Source organism: Aythya fuligula, chromosome 5 (genome assembly GCF_009819795.1).
Source record: "Aythya fuligula isolate bAytFul2 chromosome 5, bAytFul2.pri, whole genome shotgun sequence".
NCBI classification, from domain to species: Eukaryota; Metazoa; Chordata; class Aves; order Anseriformes; family Anatidae; genus Aythya; species Aythya fuligula.
This window is the reverse complement of record NC_045563.1, coordinates 3,369,133-3,384,180: the sequence shown is the minus strand read 5'-3', so window position 1 is coordinate 3,384,180 and position 15,048 is coordinate 3,369,133. Positions and strand designations below refer to the sequence as shown.

The following is a 15,048-nucleotide window of genomic DNA, read 5'->3' as shown; positions in this document are numbered from 1 at the left end:
CGATTTATATTTTTTTTCCCTGTACAAGCTGTAAAACTTCACCTAGGATTAATGCATGCCTTGTGACCAGTCCTGCACCAAATAGCACCACTCGCTCAGCACATTAATATCAAATAGGCCATCTAAGCAAGCTTTTCTGTCCACAAAATGCCACGTTTCCGTGCCTGGCCAGTTCTTGTAACACGAGCAAAAGAGCGTGGAGTCACTCGGGTTACTTTGCCTGCCGAGTCAGCTGGCGCTGCTGCAAAACGCTCAGAAAAAAGAGTGCTTTTGATGAAAGTTGTGTGCAAAGAGACAGGCGAGCTTCTGGGCAGCTTTGCAAGCGTTTCACGTGTCGGGGAAAAAAACAGGTTCACAGTTTGTTGGCTACTGAGGGCGTGCAGCGGGGCAGCAGCGGGAGAGCACGCATCTTGCGGCTGCATCGCTGGAGGAGCCTCCCCGGCAGTAAATCAGGGTGAAAACATGGCAGTTTCGGGGCTGTGTTGAGAAGTGGCAATTGCCAAAAGCACAGAATCACCTCGGTTGGAAACAGACCTCCAAGAGCACCAAGTCCAACCGTTAGCCTGACCGATCGCAGCAGTTTGATGCGTTGCTTGCAGGAAGCTCAGAAAATCCACATCTTGAGTGTCCCGCTCGAAACCATTTGGCAAGAAAGGCAATTTTTGCAAACTCACCTGAAACGCCTCCCTGATTTTAAGCGCAATCACTTTAACGAGGGGAGTCTCAGCCAGAGGCCGGCTCTGCACTGGGGTTTGGGTGGTTAAACCTCACGTGTGCTATTCAGACCTCTTGCAAACATTTGTATTTTCAGCTCCGCTCCTTCCCAGCCCTCCCGGTGACTTTCTCTCGCCTTCTCACTTCCCTCCTTTCTTTCCCTCTCCATAGGCACCGATATTCTTTACATCGGCCCCGTCAAAGGTGAGCTCCACCTCCTTAGGACTTTTGTGCTCTGCCTCTGGTCTCTCTGGCCGTGCCCTTAGTTTATTTTCCTGCTCCTCTAAAACCTTTGACTTCCAAAATCTTTAAGCGCCAGGTAATGCCGGTAAGTGGGGGGCTGCTCATGTCCCAGCTCAGGGGCAGGCGCCAGCTCCCGAGGCTGGCAGCCTGGGAGACCTGAGGGTTTTCCCATGGATTCAGCCTGGAATGGCTTTTCCATCAGCTTTGCTCTTGGAGAAGAGCTGAGAGAGAGAGAGAGAGAGAGGGAGAGCTTGGGACAGCTTGTCATGGGAAAACAAGCAGCGCAGTGTTTTCCCGCTGCGGAAAAAAATGGTAAAAGAAAAAGGGAAGGTTTCTCATCCGCTGGCTTCGTTTTTGTGTCTGCGCTGGCTTTGTACGGAGCAGGGCTTGGCAGCAAGCTAACTCCCGGCGCTTCTTCCTCTCGCTGGTAGGAAACATATATTCGAGCCCGGGACTGTACAGCAAAACCATGACGCCAACCTACGACGCTCACGACGGCAGCCCCCTGTCACCCACGTCCGCCTGGTTCGGTGACAGCGCCTTGTCGGAGGGGAACCCGGGCATCCTGGCCGTCAGCCAGCCCGTCACCTCCCCAGAGTCCCTCGCAAAAATGTACAAGCCACAGGCGCTCCTCGATAAAGCCAAAATCAACCAAGGGTGAGTTCAGGATTGTTTTTATTCTAACTCTTCATCATTTTTTTTTTTTTGCCTTAAAAAAAAAAAAATGGGCTTCCTTAAAAAAAAAAAAAAAAAAAAGAGATCCGTGTGGTTTTAAATTGCATTCTTGAAAGCGTCGTCGCGAGTTCGCCGGAGCTCTTCGTGTGTGTTAGCCCTTGTTGACAATTCACAGATGGCTGGATTCGTCCCGATCTCTTATGGAGCAAGAGGTGAAAGAAAACGAAGCTTTGCTGCTCCGGTTCAAGTACTACAGCTTTTTTGACCTGAATCCAAAGGTACAGAGTTATTCATTTCACTTGCACCTTGCAGCTGAACGTTTCGGGTGAGGGATGCCTGTGTCTCTGACGCACATTTGTGCTGGTAAATCCTCCACTACTTGAAAATTGGTGGTGCGTGCACCAAGCCTGGGTGTGTGCCCTGCCACGTCCCGGGCTGCCACACTCAGGCATCGCAAAAGAGATGCTTTGGTGGGTGGCCGTGAGGCTTCCCAATGCTGGATTGAAAAAAATGAGCATTGAAAAAGGTTAATTGGGTGGTCTTTGCTTGTGCTGGGAGCGTGGGAGGTGGCGGGTGGTGTTTCACGGCCGCACCATTTCTCGCTGCGCGCAGTACGACGCGATCAGGATCAACCAGCTGTACGAGCAGTCCAAGTGGGCCATTCTGCTGGAGGAGATCGAGTGCACGGAGGAGGAGATGATGATGTTCGCGGCGCTGCAGGTAGGAGACGGCCCCAGAAAACTCGTGGGTTTGGGTAGTCTGGATTTTGTGGCTCTGCAGACATCTCCCCTGATGCATCGGTGGGAGGTTGGGCTTCTCGTGCTCGTTTCCTGTCTCCTAATACTCACTTGGGTTTACTGGGCAATTTAAATGTTTTCTGCTCATTTCTTCTCATGAAGAACTTAGTCCCCTTTTACCAAACATGTTTATGTCTGCCTTAACTTTTAGTTTTACCCTTTCTGAAAAACCCCAGTGAGGACACTAGGTTACTGAACTGTGCATTCCTGGCACGCCGCCCCCTGAGCAGCTGGTGATAATCTGTGGGTTTCCCAGAACTATTTATTTATCTGTTTTATGAAATACTTGGTGTTATTTGGCATAAATACTACACCTGCTATTGACTTCTGTGGGATGGATGGCAGGCCATTTACTATGTGTGGTCTGGCGCTCCTTGTTGCAGTAGGATGCAAAAACAGCCCCAACAGGAGCAAGAGTCTGCTCCTAGGGCCCCTCCCAGGAAGAAAATAGTGAGAACAGAAATGTCAACGCTCTGTTTAACTCTCTGAGCAGTCCAGAGGGGGTTGTGCATGGTCCTTAGAGTGAGATTTTGCAGGCTTTTTGGTTTTCCATGGTAAAAACAGCTGCAGTGCAAGAGGATGTAAAGTGTGTGTGCATGAGCACGCCCTCACGTTGCATTAGCTCAGCAGCATGACCATCATCCCGTCACAAACATGGGCTGTGCCATTAAAGCCAAAGTTTTTTTTGCCATGGCCAGCCCGAGGCTTCCAGGTCGCAGGAACACCTTTGTTCACGGGGCTGTGCCTTGCCTTGCAGTACCACATCAACAAGCTGTCCATCATGTCGTCGGAAAACCACCTGAACAACAGCGACAAGGAGGTGGATGAGGTGGATGCTGCGCTCTCCGACCTAGAAATTACTTTGGAAGGTGGCAAAACGTCAACGATTCTGGTAAGGGCTGAGGCTGGGGCGTGGTGCCTTACATGTCCCCTTCTCGCCTCTCACCAAGCAGGAATACTTTTTTTTTCCCATGCATCCAACCAGTTTTATTTCCTTCCTCTCCTTTTTTTTTTTCTGTTTCTGCTCTTGTTGAAAAAAATTGACCGTGGTGGAGCAATGCAGAACACAGAGCCCAGTGATATTTTTCATAAAACCAGTATTTTTTTGAAACACAGCTAGGTGGTTTTGGTGGCAGGGGACTCCAGGCTCCAAGTGTGGGGCCAGCATGGAGCTGGTAAAAGCTCTTTGAGCGTGGGCACGTGTTGAACCCAAGGCTGCATTTAAGCCTTCTCTTTTGGGGGTGTTTACGGTTAATATAATTGGCATTGCCACAGGAATCGAGTGCATTAACACTTTTTTCCTACAAAGATTGGAAGACCAAACTGCGTTGGAGAAATTCTGAAGGAGCCAGGATCTTGCTGAGCCCCCTGCACCAAGCCACCTTCCCACTCCAATAATGGAAAACTCAAATAAAATTCATTTGGTTTCTGTTCTCATGGCTGACTTTCCCAAATACCGAATTCCTCACACTGAGGTTTCTCTTCCACTGTTCTCTAGTTCATGACGAAGTTTTACAGCATCTGAAACAGCTGCCATGATTTTCAGAAATAGCTTGTGCTTTTGAAACCCTGTTTTTATTAGACTGGATTTTAGCCTGGAGTGGGCTGTGTCTGTATTTCAGAGGGTTCCTTTCTTTCTGAGACATTGTTTTAACACACTGGCTTCCCACCTTTAAAGTTGCAAGGCCCAAAAATTAATTTGCAGAAAAAGGACGAGGTCCAGTCAGGTTTTGTCAGCACAGCCTGGTTTCTCCAGCAATTTTGTACATTTTTGCCATCTTTGAGTTGCATTTAAATTCCGATCCTTTGAAAACCTAAAAATCCTGAATTTTTCCAGTCTTACTGTTCATGTAATTTTTTATAAAGGGTCTTTTGAAGTTAATATCCACACCTAGCCTGCAGATACTTGCAATGTTAACTGCTGCTGCTCATTCTCATGTTCCCCCAGGGAGAGCAGCATCACTTAGATGCAACAGAAATAGGGACCAGCTGTTAGAGCCAAGATATCTTTTATAATTTCCTTGCAAAGCAGATTTGAAGTGCAGCACTAAGGAGCAGTCCCTGCCAAACAGGAGTGAGGAAGACAATGATTCATCAAAAAATATCCGTCCCTTTCTGTACTGGTTGCTAACAGTAGCCATTTCCAGAGGCATTCGAGTAATTGAATACGGATAATGGGCAATTAGTGGATTGTTTGTTTAGATTCTGCATTTTTTTCCCCATGGTATCTATAAACAGCATTGCTCATTGCAGACAGAAAGTAAACTGTCTTGCTGCTGGAAGCTGCTGTAGCACTGTTTGCTTTCTTTGTCATTCGAAAACCCTTCAGTTGGAGCTCGTGGGAATTGAAAATGCCACCCTCTGTATTCTACTCATCCAAAATACAGAGGTATACCAAGATAAACTCAATATGAAAAAAAATGGGGGGCAAAAAAAGCCTTCCTAGACTCTCAGGAAGCCTTTCCACAGTCCTCCAGGGTGGTGCAAAGCAACATCTTTTTGTTTTATTCGGAGCTAAAGGAAATCTTAAAGGAAGAGAGAAATCCCTGTGCAAGCATGAGCCAGCGTGCCAGTCAGTGACCTGGCTGGGAACTGGCTCCGCAGGGCACAGACAGCAGGAATCGCTTAAAAAATATAAAAGGTTGTCCTCTGGTTTCCAAAAAGCACTTGTGCAGTAGATTTTCTCTGTGTGCTTCACCCCCTGGGCTCTGCTGGGGCAGGTGACTGAAGGGGATCATTTTTATTTTCAGGGTGACATCACTTCCATCCCGGAGCTCGCCGACTACATTAAAGTATTCAAGTAAGTACTGATGGGAAGAGGTGCTTGGGAGACGTAGGAGCAATGAATAATTAATGGTCCTGACGCCTGCTGTGCATTTCTTCCCCCTCCTGCCCTGAGATTTCACTGCACACCGCTGTGTTATGGTGCATGGAAAACCACTGAGCTGTTTCACCACAGCTCACAGCATCTGGGCACCCTGGCTATTAAAACCTTTTACTTCTTCATCCGGCACTTGGCACGCTCACTGGGTGTTTCTCACTGTTCCCAACCAACCCATTTGATCCCGAAGTTGATCACTTCTTAAACATCAAACCCAAAGTCGGGATTTGTGGGCTTTGTTAATGTTGCTGTCACCTGGATGCTGGTGCGTGGAAACTGGGCACGGCAGCAGCTGGACCCTGGCTAGCACTTTGGCAGCCACGCTTGCCTTTTGTAATCCGCTGCCTGCTGCAGCACAGGTGATGGGGAATGGTCTGGAAACAGTGAATAAACCCGATGAGATTTCACAGGATAGGTACAGGAGCAGAAGGAAAGCGGTGGTGATGAAATAGCTCCCTAACGAGCCTTTATTTCGTAATCGTGTGGTTCTGGAGCCAGAAGCTGCTACTTGTGTGCTGAAAAGCACTTTTTCTCCCTCTGTGGATGCGTGGTAATGAGGCCGGTCCCGCTCTCCAGGCTTGTGTCTGCTCCAACTGGGGCAAAGTTTCAGGGCTGGAGCCTGCTCCATGCTTTGGAGCGGGTGGTTTTTTTCCCCTTAAAGCAAACCATCCAACAAAAACCTCCTTGTTTCCTTTGATGTGCTTATTTGCCAGTAAAACCAGGCACAACTCAAATTGCTAATTGCTCGCAAATTGGAGCACCAATTGTCAGGAAAAGAGATGGAGCCGCGAGACGATGCGGGTTCCCTCCTCCTGTTTGGTGCAAACTTCAAACCCTGAGAATTGCAATTTGAGTCCAAAAAAAGTCCAAATTTGAGTCCAAAAGACACCGTAAAGGCACCGGTGGACAGTCTGGGAGCTGGGCATCTCCCCTCTGCTGCCCGTACATTTTGCCAGCCTAACTTCTGCATCTGCTTCATGGCAAGTCCAATTCCTGCTGCAGCTTGAGGACAGGGAGCAGGAATGAAATCAATTTTGGATGTGCCTCGTCGTGTTTTGTCAGGGAAGAGCTGCAATATATTTCACTATTATGTGTATGTGTCATGTGTATACGTCCCCATATGTCCCTGGTGGTCCTGCAGAGACTCTAGGGACAGCACGTGGTGGTGCAGCTCCCCAGCAGGGGCTGTCCCAGGGACAGGCATCCCCCAGGCTGCTGGCAGCAGCTTTTCAAACCCCTGGCGAGCTGCAGATTTGCACAGTAATGCCCATCGACCTGTCTGGCAGGCCCAAGAAGCTGACACTGAAAGGTTACAAGCCATACTGGTGCACCTTCAAAGATACCTCCATCTCCTGCTACAAGAGCAAAGAGGAAGCCAACGGGACACCTGCCCACCAGATGAACTTGAGAGGTAAGCGCAGCGTACGCACACTTCCAAGGTATTCCAGTAATCATCTGCCACTGCTGCATCTTGGTTTTCCACTCGTTTGTGCTACTTTCATGCCATCCGAGGGCTGGATAAATAAATGTGAAGGAAAGAAGGGTTTAATAGCATGGTATAAACTTAGATATCTAGCAAGTATGTGGTCCACGGTCATGTCAGGAAGTGCCACCACCTCTTCAGTAGCACAGCTGTTGGGCATTCCCCGCTAACCAGCCCATTTTTCAGCTGCAGAGCAAAGCCAAGCAGCTTTCTGTGAGCCCAAAGAGACAGCATCCCAGTTTCCTTTTCATCACAGCTATTCAAAACTGCTGAACCAACTCCAACAGCAAAGAATGGGCCTGAGCGCACACTGAGCTGCAGAGAGCAGACCGCGCTCTCCTTCTGCTCTCCCTCCTCTATTTTTTTCCTCCTCTCCCAGGCACTGTCTGTGGGCAGCCTCATTCAGGTGCTCCCCGCAAGCTTTGCACACAGGTTTTACATTCCTCTGGCTGCCTGCCCTTATGTCAAGTCAAACATCCCTGCTCCAAGAGCGACCAAACTTCAGAAAGGGAATTTTTTTTTAGCACAGAGACAAATTTTGTGATGCCAAATGACTTCAGGCTGCAGCCCTGAGAAGTTCAGCCTTCATTATACTGATGGGAGCTTTTGGCATATTTTCCTTTGCTGTCCCATCTCACCACACCCATGCTGGCACAATGGCTCGTAGCCCTTTGTAGACACTGAAAGCGGGATGCTCATGCTCACCACTAAAGACAGCAGCAGTGCACCCAGCCAAGCTATTGACAGAGGGCTCAGGATGCAGCTAGCCACCTCTTCCTGCACTTTCTTGAAAATTTAGGGATCACGTGGTGTTTGCAGGCTGTTGGGTCCATTCCCAAGGCCAGGGAAGGTCTGGGAGATGAGTACAATGGGCAGATGTTAGCCTCAGCCTTGTTTTCAGACCAGATCTTGCTTTGTTTCCCTCTTTTTCCTTCCACTTGGAAAAAGGGCTGTCTGTCAGGGTTTTTTTTCCCTGCGACATGGAGCGCTTGTCCCATGGGAGATACGCTACAAGACGTTTAGCTGGAGTGCTTTGCCTTTCCTTCTCCTCTGTTTTTTCCTCCTCCTTGTGTCTTTACACACACGTTGAACGTCGGCTCCCTCGTTGCAGGATGTGAAGTCACCCCCGACGTGAACATCTCCGGGCAGAAGTTCAACATCAAACTCCTGATCCCCGTTGCGGAGGGGATGAACGAAATCTGGCTTCGCTGCGACAACGTAAGTCCGTCGGCGTGGGCCGTTTAGCTGCTGCTAATTAAAACAAACAAACCCACAGAGCACGTTTGCATGTGGAAGTATTTGCTGCTGATACCACGAGCAGCCTGAATCGGGAGGGCCACTTGGTTTTGTCCGTCCACCCGTGTCGCGGAAGGGTTCTGTCCGTCTGTGGCTGTGCGCCAGGCTCCCCAAAAAGGAGACTTTTTGAGCGTTTTGGCAGGCGGGGGACGGTGCCAGCTCCCCCTGCTGATGGTGCACGGGTCTCGTTTGGGCTGCAGGAGAGGCAGTACGCCAGCTGGATGGCCGCCTGCCGCCTGGCCTCCAAGGGCAAGACGATGGCGGACAGCTCGTACAGCATGGAGGTGCAGAACATCCTCTCCTTCCTGAAGATGCAGCACCTCAACCCGGACCCGCAGCTGATCCCGGAGCAGATCACGACCGACATCAACCCCGAGTGCTTGGTGTCCCCTCGCTACCTGAAGAAATACAAGAACAAGCAGGTAGGTGCCGGCCGCCTCGCCGCAGCCTCGGTGCGCACTTCGGCAGGAGCCGGCGGTTAACGCTGCGTTTTCGGACACTGCCTTTGGGTCGGATGCACACGGTTACTAAAACGAGTGCCCACTGAAGGCTGCGGACCCGGCAGCAGGGAATGGCACCCACCACCATCGTTGCACTGATGGGTGACGTGCACGCAAGCAGCCTGGGCAGTGGGGACGCGATCGGTGTTGGTTCCACCCCGCGCACGGCGCTGCAGGAGGGTGCTGCGGCAAAGGCAGGTCCAGCAGCGAGACCAAATCCCGCTGCTGGGATCAGAAGTTTGCACAGAGTGGGTGCGGAAAGCCTCAGGATGAGCAGAGTTGCAGTTGCTTGCAGTGCTTTGTACAGACTTGGCTGTAACGTGGTTTGCATTTTTCCCTCTTCGCTTTTCCACTACTTCAGAATGCCAGGCTTTGAAACGTTGCTTCATTTTAAATTGCTGTGACTTGTGCTTGAACTCCACGCTATATTCAGTCCGTGCATGACAGAGCTGAACTGTTTTGTGGTAGGAATAAATGCACGGCATTCTGAAGGACATTATATTTCAGCTCGGCAGCAGAAATAAGGCAGGCATTGCTCCGTGGCCTTTCGGTGACTTAACGGTTCGGCTGCAGCTCCGCAGCCTGAGCTGTATCCGACCTCTCAAACCCAAGAAGAAGGCTACAACTCAGAGAAGCAGGAAGAATATAACTTTTTATTGGCACAGCACGATGATTTCCTGGCAGTGGAGTTATATTTTATATAGCCCTTATTATTCTTCTGAATAAGCCTTTATATCCACTTGGATGGAGGGGAGGCTGCATAAATATCCACTTTTAACATACAGAAGACCTTCTAGGCTTGAGCTCGGTAAAATGGAGGCACCTGGAAAAATATTAGCCCGCAGAACTTGCTTGCTGTGCAGGTATCCTTGTGCAGGAACCATGGGGGTGAGCAGGAGCCCTCGCCTGGCTCCGCACCCCGTGGTGCTCAGCACCCCAAATGCGGCCAGGGGCAGAGTTTGCAGCCTCAGAGGCTGTTTGCTGGGAGTGGCAGGGAGGGACAGACAGAAGGAAGGACAGACGGAGGAGGGAATGCAAGGAATTTGGCTGTGAGGGTCCCCCCCCGTGCCCCGGCAGAGGGGAGGAGGAGGCCGTGCAAAATGGGAGTTGGCAATGGGCCTCGCAAGATGATTTGAAGCCGCAGCAGCCCCAAACCCACTCAGGGGTTTGTTTCTCTCCACGTGCCGCTGCGGCAGTGCAGGCTTGGCAGGTTGGGTTCGAGGAGTGCCAAATGCTAAAAGCTAAAAAAAAAAAAAAGAAAAAAGAAAGTAAAAAAATAAAAACCGTTTGCATTCAGGGCTCTCAGCTGCATGAGCTGGGAATTGGCAGGGGTTTGATGTCCCTGCCTTGTCCCCAGGCAGCGCCTGGCTCTGCTGGTGGCGTCCCGCAGCCGCCTCTTACCCCAGCAGCATCTCCAGCCTTCCTCTGCCTATCTCAAATAAAAGCAGCTATTGAGCTCGAGGCCTTTTCCATGCAAATAAATAGAGCTGAGTTTGCACAGAGGCAGGGAGAGGAGTGGGACAGCAGGAGCTCTCCGACCAAAACCATTTCCACGACCCCGCACCGGCACGAGGGGCGAATCTGCTCGCTTGCCCCCTCTCCGCGCTTGCGTCCACCTTGGCTGCTTTTCTGCCTACAGAATTGTGCATGGTTTGTTTTTTTATTTTGGCTTGAACTTTGGTTTGCAGATAATTTGCACTTTTTCTTTGCTTTGTTGCCATATTTCTGATCGCTTTTTTTTCTTTCTGCCTCCTTTTCTTTTTTTTTTTTTTTTTTTTTTCGCCTTGCCATCTACAGCCAGGCTATGTAAGAGACTTGGTAAGTGACAGCAACAATAAAATTAAGTTAAAAAAACTTAAAATAGCCTAGACCCCCTTTGGTTGTGAGAGCAGCGATGAAAAAAAAAACTAACAAAACCCATCCTCCCTGAGAAACTCTAGCCCCGTTTGTTTTTCGTAATGGTCCCCAGTGATTTATGCTGTGAAAGTAGAAACCCTACACCAGAAATTTGCCCTGCCGTTTGCTCACATCCTGCGTCTTAAGCGAAATGAGTCTGAGAGCTCTCTGCCTTCAGCCAGGTCAGAGCTCTGTTTGCTTTCTGTGTCTGGAGATGCTAAGGAAAAGCAGCTCCGTCAGCCGTGGTCCCGCTCTTTGAGCAATAACAGCTGAAATTCGTCCTCGGGGTAGAAATTGTCGTTTATCTGCACTGCTGATAACGGCGCTGACCTGCACCGTTCCCAGCGCCGGCCGAGCTGTGCTTTTTGGCGTGGCCATGGCGAGTGGGGTGCTGGAGGTGCCTCTCACAAGCCCCGTGCCTAATGCTGCCGTGTCTCACCGCACCCAGATCACGGCCCGGATCCTGGAGGCCCACCAGAACGTCGCCCAGATGAGCCTCATCGAGGCGAAGATGCGGTTTATCCAAGCGTGGCAATCGCTGCCCGAGTTTGGCATCACGCACTTCATCGCGAGGTCAGTGGGCAGAGCAGGGTGTGTGCCGTGAATGAACGTGTTCCAGCTGAGCATTTAATGACGTCCTTGGGTTAAATCTGTCATCTGCAACTGGTCAGAGCGATGCAAAGCCATAGCTCCAAGCAGAGGGGATTTGTACCTACTGCTTAGGACCTGCACCCCTTCTTTCACACCTCTCCGGTGGCACATCCTGCGCCGTGAAGTTGCACCAGAACCGAAATTAAAAGCATCAATCACATCGACTGTGTCGGGGTGAATCACATCGATTTATATTGTATAAGTTAACCGGGTTGCTGGATTTAACACATGTAGCTCCCCGTTAGCTCGTGGTTACTAATCCCTCCCCGTGCCACAGGTTCCAGGGGGGCAAGAAGGAGGAGCTGATCGGCATCGCCTACAACCGGCTGATTCGGATGGACGCCAGCACGGGCGACGCCGTCAAAACGTGGCGATTCAGCAACATGAAGCAGTGGAACGTCAACTGGGAGATTAAAATGGTAAGAGGGCAGAGCCCGGCTGTGCGCCTCGTGCTGCTCCGTGCCCAGACGTGCGAGCTGCAGAGTTGCAGGGCCCGCTGCTCGGTGTTTCACACACGTAGGCCGCTTCCCCGCTTCCGTGGAAAAGATGTTGCTGTCAGTTTTTTGTGCATCGGCTTTTAAAAAGTCAGATTTTTGTCGGTGTTTTCCAAAGCGTGGCTTTTGGGAGGCGGTCTGCTGGCACGAGGCTGGCTGGAAGCTCACGGTGCGCTGCTGGAAACAGCGCTAACACGTTTCACTAAAGCTTTCAGGCTCTTTTTTTCTGGAGGTAGCTCTGGAGTGACATCCTTCTGCATCCACGTAAAGTATTTTCTCCCCACCTCCACCCCCTGGAGATCCATCAGAGCTTGTCTGAGCAGCTGGTGGAGCCAAGCGTGACCCTTAAAAAAGAGGAAAGAATTCAACCTTTAACTAAGCCGGTTACACATTTAATGCGTAGCAGTTCTGGCCTGGTCTCTCCGAACACCCACTCAAGGGCAGTGAAACAGAATCAGACTTCAGGACTGAGGTTCAGGCGTGATCCTAAGCAGTAACAGCGATGTGCTGAGCCTTTATCCGTATTAAAACCCATTTACTTGTGGCTCAGCTCAGATTTTCCTGTAACTCATGCAAGCAAGGCACTTTGCTGAGCTCCAAAATATTTTTTTTACCAGCGGCTACTTTTGGGTGCGCAAGCTCTGTGCTCTTCCCCAACGCAGCACCCGATGCAGGCCTCCAGCCACTGTGTAAAGGCTGTTCCTGTGTGCTTCGGGGCACGTTGAGAGCTGCCGGCAGAATTATTCAGGCTCGGAGTCCTTGTTTGGACCCAGCTTGCAAGCCCCTGTATCCGAATTGCCCGGACTTTCTGCCAGGAAAACCCCAGCGTTGCCCCCGCAGAGCTGTTGGCATCGGGGGGGGACGAAAAATTCCTGGGCATCAGGATGGGCAGGCACTCTGCAACAGGCTCCCTAACCCCGTAAAACATTCCTACAGCAAAACCTCAGCGTATAAATCCAGAATACACTCGCAGGGGAACCGGGAAACAAATCCCAGCCCTTATTAACAGTCCCGTGTCCAGCCTCTGCTTCTCGTAAAGCACAGGGCGCGCACACACAGGCTCGGCGCCGAGAGGCACGAACAATGTAATGGTCTCTGCGGTGAAAGAGGCTTGCTCCTTCCCAGAAAGAGGCTTTTCTGCCCCCAAAATTTCAGCAGTGATGCAGCTGGGTTTCTCTCGGGCAGCACAAACGGTTCGTGGGGCCGGGACGCGGCGGGGCTGCGCGCGGTGCCCCTCACCCCGTGGCTCCCTGCCCCTAGGTGACGGTGGAGTTCGCAGACGACGTCCGGGTGTCCTTCATCTGCACGGAGGTGGATTGCAAGGTGGTGCACGAGTTCATCGGCGGCTACATCTTCTTGTCGACGCGAGCCAAGGACCAGAACGAGAGCTTAGACGAGGAGATGTTCTACAAACTGACCAGCGGCTGGGTGTGAGGCCCATGTACTGTACGCCGAGAGGAAACCCCCGTGGCCATATTACTATTTAACTTTAAGAAGCTGTTCTTTGAAATATGCTGCTTAATAAAGTAAGCTTGAAATGTATCTTTTTTTTTTTTTTTTTTTTTTTTATCATGAAAATTTTTGCATTACCAGACCAGTTAATCTGTGTGCACTAATGAGCACTTCTGTTAATTTGCTATAACGAGACCGTGCCTGGGCCAGGTGATGCTGCCTGCCCCCTTTACATACCGAACGTGCCGGCAGATCGGGATCAGATTTGACTGACCTTAAGTAGCCAAATTCCTAAGAGAACTCTAAGCCATCTTCTTTAAAAGCCATCCAGGGCTTTAATTATATGAAGTCTATTTATCATGTTTAATGCATGAGTGTTTTATTTCTTTTTCTTCTTTTTCGTGTTCTTGTTTTTGTTTTTTTTTTTTTTTGTTTTTTTTTTTTTTTTAATTCTGTAAATTTGACCTGTTCGGAAGTTGTCCTACCCATAAGTAGAATTTCGATCTCTCCTTTCACACTACATGCACCAGGACTGCTGCAGGTGCCTGACATTATTTTGGAGATAGCTGCGTGTGGCCTTGAAGATGACTTCCTGTTAGTCTGTTATAGCTTGGTTTATTTGTTAACTTTCCTTTTGATAATCATTTATATTGTCTTTTTTTTTTTATTTTTACACCATATTGTATTATGACACTTTTAGTATTCACCAGCATAGCCACTGTTCTGCCTATGATATGCAAACTTTTTTCATTACAATATGAAGTAAAGGTCTATGAAGTATAGATTTTGTGTAACTAATGTAAAAACACAAATTTTATAAAATTGTACAGTTTTGTTTTTTTGTTTTTGTTTTTTTTTTTTTTAACTACTCTCACAAGCCAGCTAGAATATCGCGTAGATCTGGTGTATCAGCATTAACTGTAGTATGCCTGTAGGGGATAAGGGGAGTAACCTGGGGGGGGTGGAAAACAGACAAAAACCCAACAAACCCACCAGTTTCAGCCCAATTTTTACCTAAGTTAAGTGCGTCCTCGGAGCTGGGCCAGGAGACCCTCAGTGCCGGGCCCCGGGCAGGGGCTGCGTTAGCGGCAGGGGGTCGCCCGCTCCTCCTGATGCCAGGAATAAGCAGTGTTGTGTTCCCGTAGTCTGCGGTTCCGAGACTATGTATAAATGCATTTTATTTTAAATAAAAGTCAAATCTTTTATTTAACCGCTGCTGTCGCTGGCTTCCGTGGTCGCGCTGCGCCCCCAAAGCCCTTCTTCCCTCCCCCGGGGTTCCCCCTGCCCCTAGTTTGAAGGATGTGACTGGGGGGTGATTTAGGGGTTGTGACTGCGGGATTTAGGGGATGTGAGCCTCGGGGCCACCCCTTTTCCCCCTCCCCGTGGAGCAGGAACCCAGCAAGCAGCAGCGACGCTGCCACTTCGTGGGGACAGAGCAGGGGGCACCCAGACCACGCCGCTGCACCCTAAAACACCCCGAGAGAGGGGCAGGGACCCTTTGGGAAGGGCACAATCCAGCTCACGGGTTCAGGTTTCTCTTTTCCAACACAGCAGAGCTGCTGATGGGGATGAGAAAGCAACGCCAGCCCTGGGCGAGGGCTGGGAGATGGGGACGGCGAGCCAAAAAAAAGCCATCCTACACGAGGGCTGAGGTTCTGCTGGAGGGGAGGCGAGGCAGGGGAAGGTGCATCCATCACCGTGTCCGTCCCCATGTCCGTCCCCATGTCCCTCCGGGCTTGGAGGCCTCAGGAAATGGTGCGGGGGCTGCGGGGAGGTCGGTGCTGGGGCATGGGAAGGCCGAGGTCGCTCTCCTGCCCCCAGGGATGGGGGAAGCCTGGAGCCCTACAGGCTCCGGGGGGAGGCCAAGAGGGGCTTGGGTTTTCGATGCTGCGTTTCCCGTCCCCTCTGGACATCCTCTGGGTGCCTCTGGCCCGGCCCCAGCCCCAGCAGGGCCACCCCAAGCAGG

General features: G+C 50.5%; 1 protein-coding gene across 4 annotated transcripts in view; it reads left to right on the top strand.

Moving 5' to 3' along the window:
* The window catches only part of FERMT2 (fermitin family member 2), a 44,552-nt gene extending 31,364 nt beyond the window's left edge, over positions 1-13,188 (top strand). Inside the window, exons 4-16 of one of the 4 annotated variants that reach the window (XM_032188418.1) lie at positions 886-918; positions 1,389-1,614; positions 1,808-1,910; positions 2,245-2,352; positions 3,187-3,321; positions 5,180-5,229; positions 6,597-6,721; positions 7,905-8,011; positions 8,290-8,511; positions 10,387-10,407; positions 10,934-11,058; positions 11,414-11,555; positions 12,891-13,188. In XM_032188418.1, coding sequence (XP_032044309.1) covers positions 886-918; positions 1,389-1,614; positions 1,808-1,910; positions 2,245-2,352; positions 3,187-3,321; positions 5,180-5,229; positions 6,597-6,721; positions 7,905-8,011; positions 8,290-8,511; positions 10,387-10,407; positions 10,934-11,058; positions 11,414-11,555; positions 12,891-13,064 — 1,571 coding nt within the window. In that variant the 3' untranslated portion in view covers positions 13,065-13,188. The remainder of the gene's footprint in view (positions 1-885; positions 919-1,388; positions 1,615-1,807; positions 1,911-2,244; positions 2,353-3,186; positions 3,322-5,179; positions 5,230-6,596; positions 6,722-7,904; positions 8,012-8,289; positions 8,512-10,386; positions 10,408-10,933; positions 11,059-11,413; positions 11,556-12,890) is intronic. The other 3 variants (XM_032188416.1, XM_032188414.1, XM_032188417.1) reach the window with 3 other exon arrangements.
* The last annotated feature ends 1,860 nt before the right edge of the window (positions 13,189-15,048 follow it).